Below are 18548 nucleotides of genomic sequence, written 5' to 3'. Positions count from 1 at the left end.
CCTCTTGAACTAGGAGTTGCATTTCTTTTGTTGCCAAGTTTCAGTTTACATAAGAAATGTGCTGCCGTTAGAAAGTACAGTACAGTGTCACCCTCAGTTCTCTACAGAAGCAGCACCAGCCAAGCATCTGTGAAAGGAAGAACCCACACTGGGCCAAGAAGAATCCCCAGCCCAGCAGTGGCCACAGAGTTTGGTCAAGGAAACCACACAGCACAGTCAGGGACCTAGAATTCAGCTGAGGTGGGGTTTTAAAGGCCGATAAGCCTGTAAATCTGTGCTGGTATTTGAGCAGGGATAGAGTTGAGGATATTTTCCCCCATACACAAATATAAGGGCCTTTTATTGCTCCATCAGGCAGCTTGATTTCCACTATACCATACAGATGCCAGGTGCATCTCAAGACGTTGACTGGTACCACAGAGGCAGTGTCCTGTGATGGTCACAGAGAGGAAATGCTGGGTGTTTGCTCCTCTCTCCTTTTGCCACCTCCCCTGCTACTCACTAGGCACTTCTCAAAAGTAAGAAGCAGACACAGACTCCGATACAGCAGGCATATTTATTTACTGTGAAACACACTATTCACCACCCAGTGTGACTGAAATTCAAATGCGTAGCAGCAGCTTCTGGGGATCAAGGAAATCCTACACTTTCTCTTGAGAGTTTTTGCTAATGGGATTTTAGCAACTAGTGACACACTTGCCAGCCCCCAGAGGCTGAAGGGCTGTGCTTATCCCTAGAATTGGCATAATACCATTGGAGGCAATGCAAGCTCCCCACTGTAACCTGCTAACATGTCTCATCCCTGCTCTTGAGAGACTGTCACCCCCTCTTAGGGGGAAGTGGGATGCTCCCCACAGCCCATTCACTTCTTTGGTAGCTCATGTGAGGCTGCTGAGTTCTTCCAAACTAATGACTTTGACACCTTAGGGAGACCTGATTTTCATAGGGCAGGAGCTCAGCACTTCCTGACAATCAGGCCCCTTTATGGTATCTCCAGTGGGGCACCTAAAACCTCTAGTTCCTTTTGGAGACCTTGGCCAAGGCTGTCCATCAGAGCCAGCTATGATGTCAATTCTAGTAGCGGGCAGGAGAGTTCTCAGTTCAAGCCCAGTTTCTCTCTCCCACACACATTCTCAGGCATCTATTCTTAAACATTCTCCTGTGCTCTGGCTCTGCTATGAGATGGGGTCTTGGGGCTGAGCTCAGGGGAGAAGGTCTCAGGTCATTCCTTAATGAACAAATACATTATTTTGCTAAGAAAACAGATTATTTCTCCTCTAGGGGAAGCCAGATATCACTGTGAGTGCCTCTCTTTGGTGAGAGACTGAACACTGCTCTAATCAAAAGCGCCCCCTCACTTTCTGGATGGCCACTTAAGAGGCACCCAAACCGGGGCTTAGGAAGCTATTCTAAGATGCACTGCTGGGCCTCCGTGGAGGTGTCGCCTCATGTGCACGCTAGCCCTGGAAACCAAACTCCTTGTACTTGCTGGCCATGTCATTTCGGAACAGCTCCAGGGCCTTCCTCATCGCAGCCTGGGAATCAGCCCCAAAGTCCGAGGGATGCTTCTCAGCAATGACCTTGACAATGATTTCACAAATGAACTGTCAAGAAGGAGAGCGGGGAGGGAAAGGAAAAGGAAAAGGGACAAGTAAGCATCACTCACAGTAGGGCTCTTTCAGTAAATGCAGTTAAAAATGGTTTGCAGACAGTGGAAATGACATCTTAGGGGTTGTCTACACAAACACTTAGCTCGCAGCAAGCAGGGATGTAAATCTATCCCGCACTATCCTGCTGTGCACTGAGTGTCCATGTGGACCCAGCTGCCGCACACTAAAAGCTCCTTAGTGCGCTGTGATCTACCTGCTTTGAAATGGGAGTAGATCAAAGTGCACTAGGGAGCTTTTGGTGCATGGCAGCAGGGTGCATACAGGCACTTAGTGTGCAGCAAGTTACTGCAAGATAGATTTACGATCCAGCCGGATACAAATTAAGTGTTTGCATAGACAAGGCCTAGGACTGAATTCACTAGTCCTTCCCTCAGCCATTCAAGAGGCATCGTGGCCTATAGAGCACTAGGCTGGGACTTGGGAGACACCTGGGTTCGAATCCTGGACCTGTCACTGACCTGCTTCGTGATCCTAGGAAAGTCACTTCCCCTCCCATCCTTTGTCTGCCTTGTCCATTTACACTGTAAACTCTCCCTCTGTGTTTGCATAGTGCCTAGCACAATAGGTCCCCAATCTTCACTGCGGCCTCCAGGTGCTGCTGTAATACAAAGAAGTCCCTTGGGTGCTGTCACTCACTGGTCTAATATGATCTGGTTTGCCAGGGGTGCTGGTGCTGCACCCACTGGTTTGTTACTGTTAAGGATTGCATGTGAGCAATGTAAACACGGGGACTCACACACCAGGAGCTGAGGCTCCCAATATTACAGGGGTCTCCTACATCACACAGAGCTCATACAAGTCCAACTAGACATCAGTGAACAAAGGTGCAACCCACCCTCCCACTCAAGCCCATATTCTCTACACATGCTGAACCCCCTCTCACCCAAGGAACCCTCTCCAGTTCCCATACCTCCAAGAACTTGACAGGGATTTTATGCTTGGTGGCATGGCTCTCTGCCAGTGGCTTCAGCTCTGGTTCATGATTGTTCTTCAGCTTCAGGATTCTGCCCAGGGCGGTAAGGACAGTGGTGCCGTGCTTCTTCAGTTCTTCGGAGCTCTTCAGCTCATCGATCGTCTTCAGGTTTTTGAACTTGGCAAAGCGTTCCTGGGTCTCGGGGTGAACCTGAAAGAGTCTGTGAACAGAGGCGGGGAACCCATGAGGTGCAAAGGTGGAATGGGGGGAAAAAAACAGGAATTACCAGACTCGATCAAACCCAAGGTCCATCTAGTTCAGTGTCGTACTGATCTCTACATGCAGCATGATTGCAGCTCGAGTAGACATACCCAGACTAGCTTTAATCTAGCTAGACTGGATACTGGAGCAGTGAAGCTGAGGCAGAACAGACATCAGCTTGGGCTAGCCATACAGGTAATTAACTAGGATTCTTGGTAGGCTTGTCTAGTCCATGCGACTATGGCTTTGCTGCTCTGATATCCAAGCTAGCTAGAGTTTGGGTATCCCTATGCATACATCCATGAGTGTAGACATACTCTCAGATAGTGGCCAGAACCAGATACTTCACAGGAAGGTGTAAGAACCGCACTAGAAAGCAGATGCGGGATCATTTGCCTCCCAATAAGGTCTCATCCTAGCCCTCAATTGTCTGATTAGTCTGACCCTTGAAGGCAGGGATGTTGGAACAATTTGTATAGTGGGGATGCTGAGAGCCATTGAAACAAACTGGTAAACCCTGGGTATGTTGGATAACCACTTCAAGCCAACGGGTGTGGCAGCACCTCCAGTACACTATTTCCAGTGTACTGAAGCATGAAGTTTTAGATCCTTTCCAAGTTTTCAGTAATAATTTTGACAACTCAGGCTATTCCTGTTGTCCACATAAAGACCTAATCCTTTTTGGAAGTTTGCTAAGTTCTTAGCCTCAACAACATCCTGTGGCAGTGAGTTCCACAGTCTAATTGCAACAGTTATGTGGAAAAGTATTTCCTTTTATCCACTTTGAATTTTCTGCTTTTACATTTCATTGCATATCCTCTTGTTCTTGTGTTACGAGACAGGGAGAACAGAAGCTCCTCCCCTGTACCAAGCATCATCTTATAACATTTAGATCTGTTCCCTCGTCTTTATCTCCTTTCTAAGATGACCAATCCCAGCCTTCTCCATCTCTCCACATGAGAGGCAGGCAGGGAGTGCACTTAACATTTTCAAATGATGCCACAGAGCAGGTTGCCCATCTTACTTGTTTTTTCACAACTGTTTAGTTCCTTTGGCACCAGTCACCTGGGATTGTGCCAGTGTATTAGGATCAGGGGTAGAAACATAGGGCCAGCTGGGACATGACGGAGTGACTGACATTTGTCTGTCCCTTCTTTCCCTCACCTGCCATGGGGCTCTGAGGATTCATACAATTTAATGCCCTGGCTGCTTCTTCCAGCTCTGCTTCCATGAGGCATTACTGCCATTAAACTCTGTGTTCCCAATCTGAGCCCATCCAGCGCTGCTCTTAAATTGCCCAGGAGGGAACAACGTTATACATGTACAGCACTTAAATACAACAGTCAGAAGGTGCTACCAAAAGCCCTTTGACAGAGAGATGTAGCCGGGTGGCTGTGCCACAGAGTCCTGTGTCTGTGTGCAGACAGCAGTCAGCACTCCCAAACACCATGGCAGAATGTGTGTGTTAATTCCTACCACTTCTCTCAACCCATCCACCAGCTAAGCCTGATATCTGACACCGCGGTTCTGCGCCTGCTGTGCACTATTTGGGGAGCAAAACTGGGTCACAGGAGCTGGAGGAGCTACAAGTGCCTGCAGCCATCCCAGGCCAGCGAGTCTCCCACACCATCCAAAGCTACAAACAGGAGCTCTGTTCCCTGAAATGGAGAGGGTGGGAAAGGTGGGTTAAAAACAACAAACTGAATTTATTGGGGGTTGGAGACATGGGGGGCGGGTTTGATACTGCAGGCAGCCAATCCCAAAGGAAAACGTCACTTTTGGCCCACGTTCTACAGTGACAATTAAAGGGGACTACTGGCTCACATTACTATTATTTATTTCTATCGCACTTAAGAAGTATGTATCATTTGAGTCATAGTAGCACTGAGATCATGGCTCCATTGAGCAAGGCACTGTACAGACACAAAGAAGCCGTCCTGGTCTGAAGATCATATGCTCCAAATAAACGAGGCAAATAAAATTGGTATCCTTATTTTACATGAGGGGGAAACGAGGCACAGAGAGGATAAAGTGACTTGGCCAAAGAGTCTGTGGTACAGCCAGAAATTGAACCCACATCTCTCGAACCCAGGCCTTTACCACCAGACCATCTCTCACAACATGATGGCCACCATGTTTCACTGCCATGTGGAATGATACTATTGGCCAGTAGCCGGTTATGCCAGTCCCTCCACCTTTAACTGGAGGACCCCTTAGAGGGCAGGTAAGAAGGGAGTTCAGCTTCTATGGGCCATTCAGTCTCAGTCCAAGATTCTCAGTCTTACAACAACATTATATCAGTTAGATTAAAATTGACAGACACCCCAAGTATATGGATAATAGGAACAGCCTGGCAGCAAAAAGATTCTTTATGTGGGTGACCATTCTCGACAGGGCTTTCATTTAAGAAGGCACCAGTGTTACTAAAACAAAGGATTTCTGTGTCAATTTTGTCCTTCATCGGGTACTACATGTACCAAGATGGGTCTTTTCCTTCTTGTTTGTTTCTTCCTCATGATCTGGTTTGTTGCAGAAAGAAATGATTGGCCCAGAGGTCTCTCTCAGGGAAGGACATGCAACAAATTGCTTCGCTTAGTATCATTTGAATGATACGCTATAGTAGTTTATAGCGAAGCAATTTGTTGCAGACACCACTCTCCACCCAGTGCAATGTAAGGAGCCTATCAGGACCAATTAGCTTTGTTAAAAAGCCACCGCTAAATTGGAAGAAAGGCTATGATCATTTCTATGCCTGTGATCGGTCTCCCTTCATCCTCTGCCTGGCTATGGCTAAATTATGTCTGCCAAAGATGCAGGAGCGGCGCCAGGGTTTTTGGCGCCCTAGGCGGGGGGTCCTTCCGCACTCCTGGTCGTTGGCAGCAATTCTGCGGCAGGGCGGGGGGGGGTCCCTTCCATGCTCCCCGGTCTTTGGAGCACTTCAGCGGTGGGTCCCGGAGCGAGTGAAGGACCCGCCACAGAATTACCGCCGCCGACCCAGAGTGCGGAAGGACCCCCCCCGCTGCCGAATTGCCGCCAAGGGCAGCAACAATGCCACCCTCCCAAAATCCTGGTGCCCTAGGCGACCGCCTAGGTCGCCTAAATGGAAGCGCCAGCCCTGCAAAGATGATACATCTTTTGGACTCCTAAAAATACATCTGAAGAGCAATTTTTGTTGTGCTTGAAATGCATCCAGCTGCATCAAGTGTCAAAAATATTTAAAAATATTTCCAGGAGGGTGATATCTACCTACAAAGCTCTTTCACTTAGCACAAGCTGGACACACTACTATGCCAACAGAAGTCTGCAAGGCCTCCCTGTATTCAAATCCCTCGATTTTCTACAAGAAACCTGCTGGCTGATTAGGTCTTGGGGTAATGAGGCATAATCTATGTATGTTATGGCAAAAAACAAACACCCCTTGCACTTCTTCCCCCTTATGTTATTAAAACACTATTGCCAAGATGTGGCTATACACTACTATGAATATAGCCACATCTTTTCTTATTGTTTATGGCAGGGGTGGGCAAACTTTTTGGCCTGAGGGCCGCATCGGGTTTCGGAAATTGTATGGAGGGTTGGTTAAGGGTAGGCTGTGCCTCCCAAACAGCCAGGCGTGCCCAGCCCCTGCCCCCATCCGATACCCCCCGTTGCTTTCTCGCCCCCTGACAGCCCTCTCCGGGACTCCCACCCCATCCAAACCCTCCTTCTCCCATCCACACCCCTACTCCCTGTCCCCTGACCGCCCTCAGAACCCCTGCCCCTGATCATTCCCCCTGTTGCCCCATCCAATGCCCCCCTCCTTCCTGACTGCCCCCCCAGGACCCCCGGCCCCAATTCAACCCCCCGTTCCACACCCTGACCACCTGAACCCCTATCCACATCCCCGCCCCCTGACCAACCCCCGCAATTCCCCTGCCCTCTATCCAGCCTCCCCCCACCCCTGCTCCCTGCCCCCTTACTTGCGCTGCCTGGGAGCACCAGTGGCTGGCAGCACTACAGCCGTGCCACCCGGCTGGAGCCAGCCACGCCACTGCACAGCACAGAGACTGGGTCAGACCGCAGCTTTGCAGCTGCGCTGCCCCAAGGAGCTCGCAGCTCCACTGCCCAAGAGCTTTGCGCCGGTGACGCATTGATTTGAGGCTGCAGGGGATGGGCCAGGGGCTAGCCTCCCAGGCCAGGCACTCCGGGGCCGGGCAGGAGGGTCCTGTGGGCTGGATGTGGTCCGCGGGCCGTAGTTTGCCCACCTCTGGTTTTATGCATTTGTATCATCCCCTGCCCTCCCGCTGTCTGTCTTTTCGGTGTGAGCTCTTTGGGGAAAGGACAATTCCTTCTTTTCTGTTTGGAAGCGTCTAACATACTGTGGCTGCTACCAGAACCAAAATTTGTCATACCAGAATACTACACTCAGGATATTTTTCAAGAGCAAAGAATAGACCTTTCCAGTGAAGGGCACAAAGAGTATGGGTTTTGCCAAGCAATGTTGGTCCCCTTTTAGCTAGGCTTAAGAAATACACCATTCTCGTTCAAAGAGGGAAAGCAGGACTGATAGATTCTCCAGTCATCTGGATGTCCTTCCTTTGCAAGTGTAACGCAATACTCTGGTATATGGGGATTAGCCACGGCTAAGGGAGAAATCTGGTAGCAGCCCCTTCTTAAAATATCTCGACAACATGTCATTGGCACACATTTAGTTCAGATGACGTTACCATTACACAAGTTAAAGCACTCAAAAGCAACTTAACCAAGAACATGTTTATGTGCAGTTTTTTTAGCATTACCTATGGGGATGGTGACCTCTGAAATTGGGGCAGGCAGAAGATACATGAAGGGGATCTCAATTTATTGTTAAGCTCATGTGTATGTCACTTGAAACAGGGTGGCCCAGGGAATCAAAAACAACATGCCATCCCACTGTGAGGGGACCTCAAGGCATTGAAGTGCTACGGCTGACCATCCCAGATGCTCAAAGACTCAGTATTGTGGGGCCTCCATGGAGCTTGGCCCGGGTAGAACTCCCACCCTAACCTCAGAACACACACTCCACTGGAGGGGGGAAGTGCCCCATCTCAGACCACAAACTCCAAGCTGGGCTTTGAAAAGAGCTTGGCCTTCCTACTCCCACATTCCTAGAGGGTTGGCCTGAGCCTGTGGCAGGCTGGAGAGGCAACTGGAGAGGAAACGGAGAAAGGAATGATTTGGGTGGGGGGCTTCATCATGTGAAATTTGGTGGGGGGAGGAAATCACAGGTAGTCACAGCACATTGATGAAAAATGGTTATTTGCGATTTTTCTCTCATCTCTTACCTTGTATCCTCCCATGCTTGTTTCCTCTCCCATACACTCATGAGGGGCCAACTGCAGGGAACTGGAAGGCCCGGGGGGGACACCACTCACTCCGACATTTTTGCTTCACTGTGCTCTATCAGTGGGGAGCCGGAGTTCAGGTTCATTAGCGGGTGGCTGCTCAGGGCAAAGCAGTGACAAAACCAACCTTTTAGTTTTCGGGAGGAGAGGGACCTTGAAAAGTTAAAGCTTCCTAAACCAGAAACCAGAATGATCATACAGCAAATGATCAATAAAGAAATAAGTCAGGAGCTAAAACAAATCAATGAGGAAAAGAAAGCCCCAGGGCTAAATGAGACACGAAACCACTTCTCCTCGGTTCTCAACCTGTAAAACACTAAGGCAGAGGTGGGCATAATTATGGCCTGGTGGAACCACATCCACCCGCCGGGACCGTCCTCTCCCGGCCCCTGAGGATCCTGTGACGGGGCAGGCTTTCTAGCCCTGGCCCCCCCCTGCTATTTCTCCCTCCCCTGCAGCCCTCAGCTCACTGTGCACCGGGTGCCAATGCTGGGGTGGCGTGCTCCTGGGGGTATAGTGCAGCGCAGAGCATGGCCTGATGAACAGTGATCTGTTACTGCAGGTGCAGTGCTGGCTCCAAACGGGTCAGCAGAAGCTGCCGTTCATCCCCATGCAGCATGCGCCGCCAGCCCACCGGTGGCTCCAGGTAGCATGGTAGGGGCCAGGGCAGCAGTGAGGGGGGATGGATAGAGGGCAGAGGAGTTCGGGGTAGGTTGGTCAGTTGGGCCGGGAGGAGTGGAAGGGGTCAGGTTTCGCGAGTGGTCCTCAAAGGGCGGGGGGAACAGAGAGGTTGAATGGGGGCAGTTGATTCCAAGGGGGTGGTCGGGAGAACGGGGGGTGGTGGATGAGGCAGGAGGTCCCGGGGGGGGGAAGTGAGGAAAGAGGGGGGTTGGAATGGGGCAGCTGGGGGCAGTCATGGGGGACAGGGAGGGAGAAGAACAGGGGGTTGGATGAGGCAAGGGTCCTGGGCGCAGTCAGGAAAGGACGAGGGGAGTGGGGATGGGTGTAGGGAGAAGGTTAGGGGTGGGGTAAGGAGTTACTCGGGAGAGAGAAGAGTGGGTTGGATGGGACAGGGTTCCGGGGGGTGGGCAGTCAGAAAGGAGAAGGGGGAGTGGATGGGGCAGTGGGGCAGGTGGTATTGGGGTGGTCCAGGGGACGGGGGTGGATAGGGACTGGGCAGGTGCCCGGGGGAAGAGGGTCATCAAGGAAACACGGGTTTTGGATGGGTCAGGAGTTCCTGGGGGCATCAGGAGGGCGAGAAGCAGGGTGGGTCGATAGGAGGTGGGAAGCCGGGCACGCCATGCTGTTTGGGAGGGCACAGGTCCTCCCCTAACGGCCTTCCATACACTTTCTGAAAACCCGGATGTGGCCCTCAAGCCAAAAAGTTTTTGCCGTGCTCTGCTCTAAGGGATGCTCAAAAGCAGATTATTGTCCTAAAGTCCAGTGCACCAGGCCTCTTTGAGCCATGCTCTCTCTCATGCCTTCCTCCACGGCATCATGCCTACTGATCATAACTTTCCTGTCCATTGGACCAGGGAGTTCTGGTTCCACTTTGCCCAGCTGCCAAGACCACGGTTCCATTCGTCATCGCTGAGCCCATAATTTTGTTGCAGCGCTGAAAAAAAGAAAAGCAGGAGAGAGTTTTTTCCCAAGTGGTTTTTGCAGCTGTATGACCCCTGCATCAGAGTGCCGGGCTAGGAGCTCATCCTGGGTTTATAACCTCCTAACAGAAGGACACCTGTCAATTTGTTCAGCTGGAGTTTTTTTCGCCTCTTTAAGGATAGTCTACCTTAATCTGCCTCTCTCTCTTGGGAAAGCTATTTTGGGTACGTGCTCATGTGGCCTGCCAACGATGGAATAATTCAGCTTTCTATGGGTTGGCAAATGTCCCATTGTGGGCAGGAAAGGGCACTGTTAACAGGCCAGTGGCCAGGACCTGTCACGAGTGGTGTCCAAGGAGCCCAAGACGGCAGAGTCAAAGTTTCACGCTGTAGCTCAGAACACATATTCGGCAGCACCAAAGATGGACCATGTCTGTTGTCTGTAGTGAACTGGGTCCTTTTTCACCCCCATTCATCCCCCCAGGATGGGCAACCGGAGGGTTCCAGCCTCTCCTGTAGAAAATGGTTACTGATATTACAAGATTATTTCCTTTCCCACTGCGATCTGGGATTAGATTTTACATTCCTTTTTAAAGTCTTATTTCTTCTACCAGTTAAAACAGGTGTTTCTTTAGAAAATCGCGACAGCTCAATGGAGAAGTTCTCTCAGAGTTCTTTAGGTCCTTCTGGGTCCAAAATGCAGAGTGTGTTCCCCTCTCAGCTCTCCGCAGACCAGAAGAAGAAGAGAAACAAGTGGGTGATATTAATTATAGCACTGAACGGCGTGATGTTTTGCGAAGTTGACACCAAATGTGTCACAGAGCCCCAGGGAACCATTCATCAAACCAATACAAAAACTGATGCTTCAGGGTCTCACAAAAATTTCACTATGAGAGAACCAGGGTTAGAACCTACTTGTCCGGGGCAGATGCATCCACATCTGCTATTTCAGGTCTGAAGCGTCCGAGAAATAGGTCTCATGGCTAGATGAACAGAGTGATCCTGTCTGGAAATGTTTTCTCCCCTTAACATCAGACCACCCAGAGGATCAGGGTGGCCCTGTGGCAAAGTTGTGAGGAAGCTGCAGCACCTGTATTCCCCGGCAGTGGTCCGGGTCTTTGGCAGATTTCGGAAGTGGTGCCCTTCAGTCGCTTCCATGTCTTTCAGCAGCACCGAAGGGCCCCATGTCTCTAATCAAAACAGATAGCTAAGGGTTAATGTCTCTTTCACCTGAAGCACCTGACCAGAGGACCAATCAGGAAACCGGATTTTTTCAACTTTGGGTGGAGGGAATTGAGTGTCTGAGTCTTTGTCTGTCCTGCCTGCTTTCTCTGAGCTTTGGAGAAGTAGTTTCTACTTTCTAGTCTTCTGTTTCTAAGTGTAAGGACAAAGAGATCAGATAGTAAGTTATATGGTTTCTTTTCTTTGGTATTTGCATGAATATAAGTGCTGGAGTGCTTTGATTTGTATTCTTTTGAATAAGGCTGTTTATTCAATATTCTTTTAAGCAATTGACCCTGTGTTGTATCATCTTAATACAGAGAGAACATTTGTACTGTATTTTTCTTTCTTTTTATATAAAGCTTTCTTTTAAGACCTGTTGGAGTTTTTCTTTACTTCAGGGAAATTGAGTCTGTACTCACCAGGGAATTGGTGGGAGGAAGGAAATCAGGGGAGATCTGTGTGTTGGATTGCTAGCCTGATTTTGCATTCCCTCTGGGGGAATAGGAAAGTACTTTTGTTTCCAGGATTGGGAACAGAGAGGGGAGAGTCACTCTGTTGTAGTTCACAGAGCTTGTGTCTGTGTATCTCTCCAGGAGCACCTGGAGGGGGGAAGGGAAAAAGGATTATTTCCCTTTGTTGTGAGACTCAAGGGATTTGGGTCTTGGGGTCCCCAGGGAAGGTTTTTCAGAGGGGACCAGAGTGCCCCAAAACACTCTAATTTTTTGGGTGGTGGCAGCAGGTACCAGGTCCAAGCTGGTAACTAAGCTTGGAGGTTTTCATGCTAACCCCCATATTTTGGACGCTAAGGTCCAAATCTGGGACTAAGGTTATTACATGGTGTGCAGCTGGTGGGATATAGACAGAATCCAGAAGCCAGTAGGAATATTATATTTTTCTTTTCTCTGCTAAGGGCTTTTTAGCAGAGAGAAACAGTTGGTTTTAAAAGGGAACCAGAGAGAATTTTTTTTTCTGCTCTCTCTGGCAGTTTGTGGCTGCATGTAAAGCCATTAAGACTGTTAAGGGTCTTTTGTCATGCAATAGCCCTCCCATTAGGAGGCAAGTACCAGCACTTATATGCATGCAAATAAAGTGGTTTTTCTGGTTCCTTCATTGAACATTAGCTAGAGAGAGAAAAGGAAAAAAGCACTGTTGCTAGGCAGACTTCAGGAGGCAACAGATACCTGCAGTTCAGAAGATAAACACCGGAGGGCACCCCAACACAAGAAAACAGGAACCATGACTTCTAAGGCAAAAATTGAGGCCGAAGAACAAATCAAAGAAGCTGAACACAGGCGACAACTGGAAATAAAACAAAAAGAGATGGAGATGAAAGAAAAGGAAGAACAGCATCAAACTGGCAGCCTTCCAAAGAGAACAGGCAGCCCAAGAGGCAGCACACAAAGAAAACTAGAAGAAGAAGAGGTGGCCTACCGAAGGAAACAAGCACGAAGAAGAGTTGGCCCACCGCACCAAAAAGAAATGGAAAAAACAACAAAAAGAAATGGAAAAACAACAAAAAGAGAATGAAGAGAAGGAAAAACAGAGAAAACATGAACTGGAGTTGGCAAAAGCTGGGCTGCATGTGCCAGCCAACCCTAACAACCCGGCGCCAAATATTGCTCCACAGCACAGGAAATTTCCCACCTACAAGGCAGGTGATGACACCGAGGCCTTCTTGGAAAATTTTGAAAGAGCCTGTCTTGGGTACAGCATTCCCGAAGACCAGTACATGGTAGAATTGAGGTCACAGCTCAGTGGACCTTTAGCAGAGGTGGCAGCTGAAATGCCTAAGCAGCAAATGAATGACTATAAACTTTTTCTAAACCAAGGCCAGATACAGGATGGGGATAACCCCAGATCATGCCCGTCGGCGCTTCAGAACCCAAAAGTGGAAACCAGAGGTGTCATTTCCCAAACACGCCTACTACATTGCAAAAAACTATGAGGCCTGGATAACAGGAAACAACATTCAAACCTTGGAAGAACTGAACCTCCTCATACAAATGGAGCAGTTCTTGGATGGTGTTCCTGAAGACATCACACGGTACATACAAGATGGAAATCCCAAAGATATCGCTGAGGCGGGGGAGATTGGAGCCAAATGGATGGAACTGGCAGAAAGCAAGAAAGCTACTGTCAAGGGGAACGATTACCCCAGGGGGCACACAGACCATAAACCCTACAACCGAGGACAGCCAAAGACCCCACATACCACCCAAGTAAAGCCACAGATACCCTACCCTTCAACCTCACCAGTCTCCAGTAACTCACCTCGGCCCAGTGACCCATCAGATGGAAGATGCTTTAAGTGTAATGAACTGGGACATATCAAGGCCAAGTGTCCCAAGAACACCATGCGAGTGCAATTCATTACACCACCATCACACCAAAGATCCCCAGGCCCGGATGCCTCTCAAATACCCTTGGAGCGAAGGGAAAATTTGAGAGTGGGCGGAAAGAAGGTTACTGCGTGGAGAGACACGGGGGCACAAGTGTCAGCTATCCACCAATCCTTCGTTGACCCCAAATTCATCAACCCAAAGGCCAAAGTTACAATTTACCCCTTCATGTCACAAGCTGTAGACTTGCCTACAGCTCAACTGCCTGTCCAGTACAAAGGCTGGTCAGGAATGTGGACTTTTGCAGTCTATGACAATTATCCTATCCCCATGCTACTGGGGGAAGACTTGGCCAACCAGGTGAGGCGGGCCAAGAGAGTGGGAATGGTTACACGTAGCCAAACCAGGCAAGCTTCCAGACCCATTCCTGTTCCTGAGCCGTCCACAGAGGCCCCGTCTGTGTTACCAGAGACCCAGACAGAGGTAGTGGACCCGGATTCCATGCCTACCACTGAAACAGCCACAGCATCTCCAGTCCCAGGCCCGGAACTGGAACAGCAACCAGCACCAGCAAGTGCAACCACATCTTCAAACTCAACGCCAGAGGGCGCCAGCGAGCCAGAACTGGCAGAAGCAACAGACAGCCATACCCAAAAGGCTCAGCCAGAGCCTGAAATACCCTCAGGTGCACCAGCGGAGAGCGGTTCACCAGCAACGGAAACAACCCCATCACCTACATCGCTTCCAGAGGGACCAAGCCCAAGTCCACAGTCTGAGGAAGAACTGGTGACCCCAGCCTCAAGGGAACAGTTCCAGACTGAGCAGGAAGCAGGATGACAGCCTTCAGAAAGCTTGGGCGGCGGCACGGAGCACCCCACCGCCTCTCAGCTCTTCTAATCGATCCCGGTTTGTTATAGACCAAGGACTTTTATACAAGGAAATTCTTTCTGGTGGACACCGGGAAGAATGGCAGCCGCAAAAACAGTTGGTGGTTCCAACTAAGTACCGGGGGAAGCTCTTAAGCTTAGCCCATGATCATCCCAGTGGCCATGCTGGGGTGAACAGAACCAAGGACCGGTTGGGGAAGTCCTTCCACTGGGAGGGGATGGGCAAGGACGTTGCCAAGTATGTCCGGTCTTGTGAGGTATGCCAAAGAGTGGGAAAGCCTCAAGACCAGGTCAAGGCCCCTCTCCAGCCACTCCCCATAATTGAGGTCCCATTTCAGCGAGTAGCTGTGGATATTCTGGGCCCTTTCCCAAAAAAGACGCCCAGAGGAAAGCAGTACGTACTGACTTTAGTGGACTTTGCTACCCGATGGCCAGAAGCAGTCGCTCTAGGCAACACCAGGGCTAACACTGTGTGCCTGGCCCTAACAGACATCTTTGCCAGGGTAGGTTGGCCCTCTGACATCCTTACAGATTCAGGGTCTAATTTCCTGGCAGGGACCATGGAAAAACTGTGGGAAACTCATGGGGTGAATCACTTGGTTGCCACCCCGTACCACCATCAAACCAATGGCCTGGTGGAAAGGTTCAATGGAACTTTGGGGGCCATGATACGAAAATTCATCAACGAATTCTCCAATAATTGGGACCTAGTGTTGCAGCAGTTGCTGTTTGCCTACAGGGCTGTACCACATCCCAGTTTAGGGTTTTCACCATTTGAACTTGTGTATGGTCACGAGGTTAAGGGGCCATTACAGTTGGTGAAGCAGCAATGGGAGGGGTTTACGCCTTCTCCAGGAACTAACATTCTGGACTTTGTAAGCAACCTACAAAGCACCCTCCGACACTCTTTAGCCCTTGCTAGAGAGAACCTAAAGGATGCTCAAGAAGAGCAAAAGGCCTGGTATGACAGACATGCCAGAGAATCGGTCCTTCAAGGTAGGAGACCAGGTTATGGTCTTGAAGGCGCAACAGGCCCATAAGATGGAAGCATCATGGGAAGGGCCATTCACGGTCCAAGAGCGCCTGGGAGCTGTAAACTACCTCATAGCATTTCCCAATTCCTCACTAAAGCCTAAAGTGTACCATGTTAATTCTCTCAAGCCTTTCTATTCCAGAGACTTACAGGTTTGTCAGTTTACAGTCCAGGGAGATGATGCTGAGTGGCCTGACGGTGTCTACTACGACGGGAAAAAAGACGGTGGCGTGGAAGAGGTGAACCTCTCAACCACCCTGGAACGTCTGCAGCGGCAACAAATCAAGGAGCTGTGCACTAGCTTCGCCCCATTGTTCTCAGCCACCCCAGGACGGACTGAACGGGCATACCACTCCATTGATACAGGTAATGCTCACCCAATCAGAACCCCACCCTACCGAGTGTCTCCTCATGCCCAAGCTGCTATAGAACGGGAGATCCAGAACATGCTACAGATGGGTATAATCCGCCTCATCTACCAGTGCATGGGCATCTCCAGTGGTTCTGGTACCCAAACCAGATGGGGAAATACGCTTTTGCGTGGACTACCGTAAGCTAAATGCTGTAACTCGTCCGGACAACTATCCAATGCCACGTACCGATGAGCTATTGGAAAAGTTGGGACGTGCCCAGTTCATCTCTACAATAGACTTAACCAAGGGGTACTGGCAAGTACCGCTAGATGAACCTGCCAAGGAGAGGTCAGCATTCGTCACCCATGCGGGGGTGTATGAATTCAATGTCCTTCCTTTCGGCCTTCGAAATGCACCCGCCACCTTCCAGAGGCTGGTAGATGGTCTACTAGCTGGACTGGGAGAATTTGCAGTTGCCTACCTCGATGATGTGGCCATTTTTTCAGACTCCTGGCCCGAACACCTACTACACCTGGAAAAGGTCTTTGAGCGCATCAGGCAGGCAGGACTAACTGTTAAGGCCAAAAAGTGTCAAATAGGCCAAAACAGAGTGACTTACCTGGGGCACCAGGTGGGTCGAGGAACCATAAACCCCCTACAGGCCAAGGTGGATGCTATCCAAAAGTGGCCTGTCCCACGGTCCAAGAAGCAGGTCCAATCCTTCTTAGGCTTGGCCGGATACTACAGGCGATTTGTACCACACTACAGCCAAATCGCTGCCCCACTGACCGACCTGACCAAAAAGACCCAGCCAAATGCAGTTAAGTGGACTGATGAGTGTCAAAAGGCCTTTACCCAACTTAAGGCAACGCTCATGTCTGACCCTGTGCTCAGGGCCCCGGATTTTGACAAGCCATTCCTAGTAACCACGGATGCATCTGAGCGTGGTATAGGAGCAGTGCTCATGCAGGAAGCAACAGATCACAACTTCCATCCTGTCGTGTTTCTCAGCAAGAAACTGTCTGAGAGGGAAAGTCACTGGTCAGTCAGTGAAAAGGAATGCTATGCCATTGTGTACGCCCTGGAAAAGCTACGCCCATATGTTTGGGGACGGCGGTTCCAACTACAAACTGACCATGCTGCACTAAAGTGGCTTCATACTGCCAAGGGGAACAACAAGAAACTTCTTCGTTGGAGTTTAGCTCTCCAAGATTTTGATTTTGAAATTCAACACATCACAGGAGCTTCTAACAAAGTAGCTGATGCACTCTCCCGTGAGAGTTTCCCAGAATTCAGTAGTTAAAAAGTGTTCTTAAAATGTAGAAGTCTGTTAGTTATATACTTAGGAGTATATGTAAAGGTGTATGTGTTGTATTAATCTGTTTATTTTCAAGTTCTAGAAGGAAATCGCCGCCAGTGAGCTTCCCCACTGTCTGCAATTTGGGGGGCGTGTCATAAACAGATAGCTAAGGGTTAATGTCTCTTTCACCTGAAGCACCTGACCAGAGGACCAATCAGGAAACCGGATTTTTTCAACTTTGGGTGGAGGGAATTGAGTGTCTGAGTCTTTGTCTGTCTGCCTGCTTTCTCTGAGCTTTGGAGAAGTAGTTCTACTTTCTAGTCTTCTGTTTCTAAGTGTAAGGACAAAGAGATCAGATAGTAAGTTATATGGTTTCTTTTCTTTGGTATTTGCATGAATATAAGTGCTGGAGTGCTTTGATTTGTATTCTTTTTGAATAAGGCTGTTTATTCAATATTCTTTTAAGCAATTGACCCTGTGTTGTATCATCTTAATACAGAGAGAACATTTGTATGTATTTTTCTTTCTTTTTATATAAAGCTTTCTTTTAAGACCTGTTGGAGTTTTTCTTTACTTCAGGGAAATTGAGTCTGTACTCACCAGGGAATTGGTGGGAGGAAGGAAATCAAGGGGAGATCTGTGTGTTGGATTGCTAGCCTGATTTTGCATTCCCTCTGGGGGAATAGGAAAGTACTTTTTGTTTCCAGGATTGGGAACAGAGAGGGGGAGTCACTCTGTGTAGTTCACAGAGCTTGTGTCTGTGTATCTCTCCAGGAGCACCTGGAGGGGGGAAGGGAAAAAGGATTATTTCCCTTTGTTGTGAGACTCAAGGGATTTGGGTCTTGGGGTCCCCAGGGAAGGTTTTTCAGAGGGACCAGAGTGCCCCAAAACACTCTAATTTTTTGGGTGGTGGCAGCAGGTACCAGGTCCAAGCTGGTAACTAAGCTTGGAGGTTTTCATGCTAACCCCCATATTTTTGGACGCTAAGGTTTACCAAAATGCTGAGACTAGGTTATTACACCACACGCTGCTGTATGTGCTTCCAAAGACCAGACAGCCGCCAGGGGCCAGGGCTTGTGGGGCATTTCAGGGGGGAGGTCCCTTAGTGTGCTCATGTGTCTCGACACACTGAGGGAGCCCCCAACCCACTGAAACTCGCCACCAAATAAGGCCTGAACAGCCGCTGGGCAGGGGTTCGCGGGGGGCCCTGCAGGGCCAGGACATGGTGGCAATATGGCCTCCCTCTGGGAAGCCCCCTGTTAAATATAACTAAATGTCTGGTATCCCTGGATTGTTGGAAGAGAAAGCCAGGAGGGGGGTGTAGGGGAAGGGGACGGAGGGGAAGGACCAGTGTGGTTTACAGTTTGGGAGATTACCAACCTTACTTTATAGGGCTCCATAGAGGGAGATGGCAGGACATGAGAGACAGCTGGCCAGGACACACTGAAAGTGGCTGATTTATTCCCACCCAGTTCAAGGAAATCTTTTAATTTGACCAATGGTCAGAACATGGCCTGGATATTAAAATTCAGGCATACAAATTATTGCTGTAATAGCACACCGTATTATGTGGCTAAGCAGAAGTGTATCTACACAGAGAAAGC

At 49.4% G+C, this 18548-nt stretch overlaps 1 protein-coding gene across 1 annotated transcript in view; it reads right to left on the bottom strand.

The window, feature by feature from the left end:
* Positions 1-537: 537 nt before the first annotated feature.
* Positions 538-18548, bottom strand: part of MB (myoglobin) — a 25037-nt gene continuing 7026 nt past the window's right edge. Inside the window, exons 2-3 of the mRNA XM_050927422.1 lie at positions 2581-2803; positions 538-1604 (exon numbers count right to left, since the gene is read on the bottom strand). Coding sequence (XP_050783379.1) covers positions 1458-1604; positions 2581-2803 — 370 coding nt within the window. The 3' untranslated portion in view covers positions 538-1457. The remainder of the gene's footprint in view (positions 1605-2580; positions 2804-18548) is intronic.

This window comes from Gopherus flavomarginatus, chromosome 1, assembly GCF_025201925.1.
Source record: "Gopherus flavomarginatus isolate rGopFla2 chromosome 1, rGopFla2.mat.asm, whole genome shotgun sequence".
Lineage (NCBI taxonomy): Eukaryota > Metazoa > Chordata > Testudines > Testudinidae > Gopherus > Gopherus flavomarginatus.
This window is presented reverse-complemented; position numbering and strand designations above follow the sequence as displayed.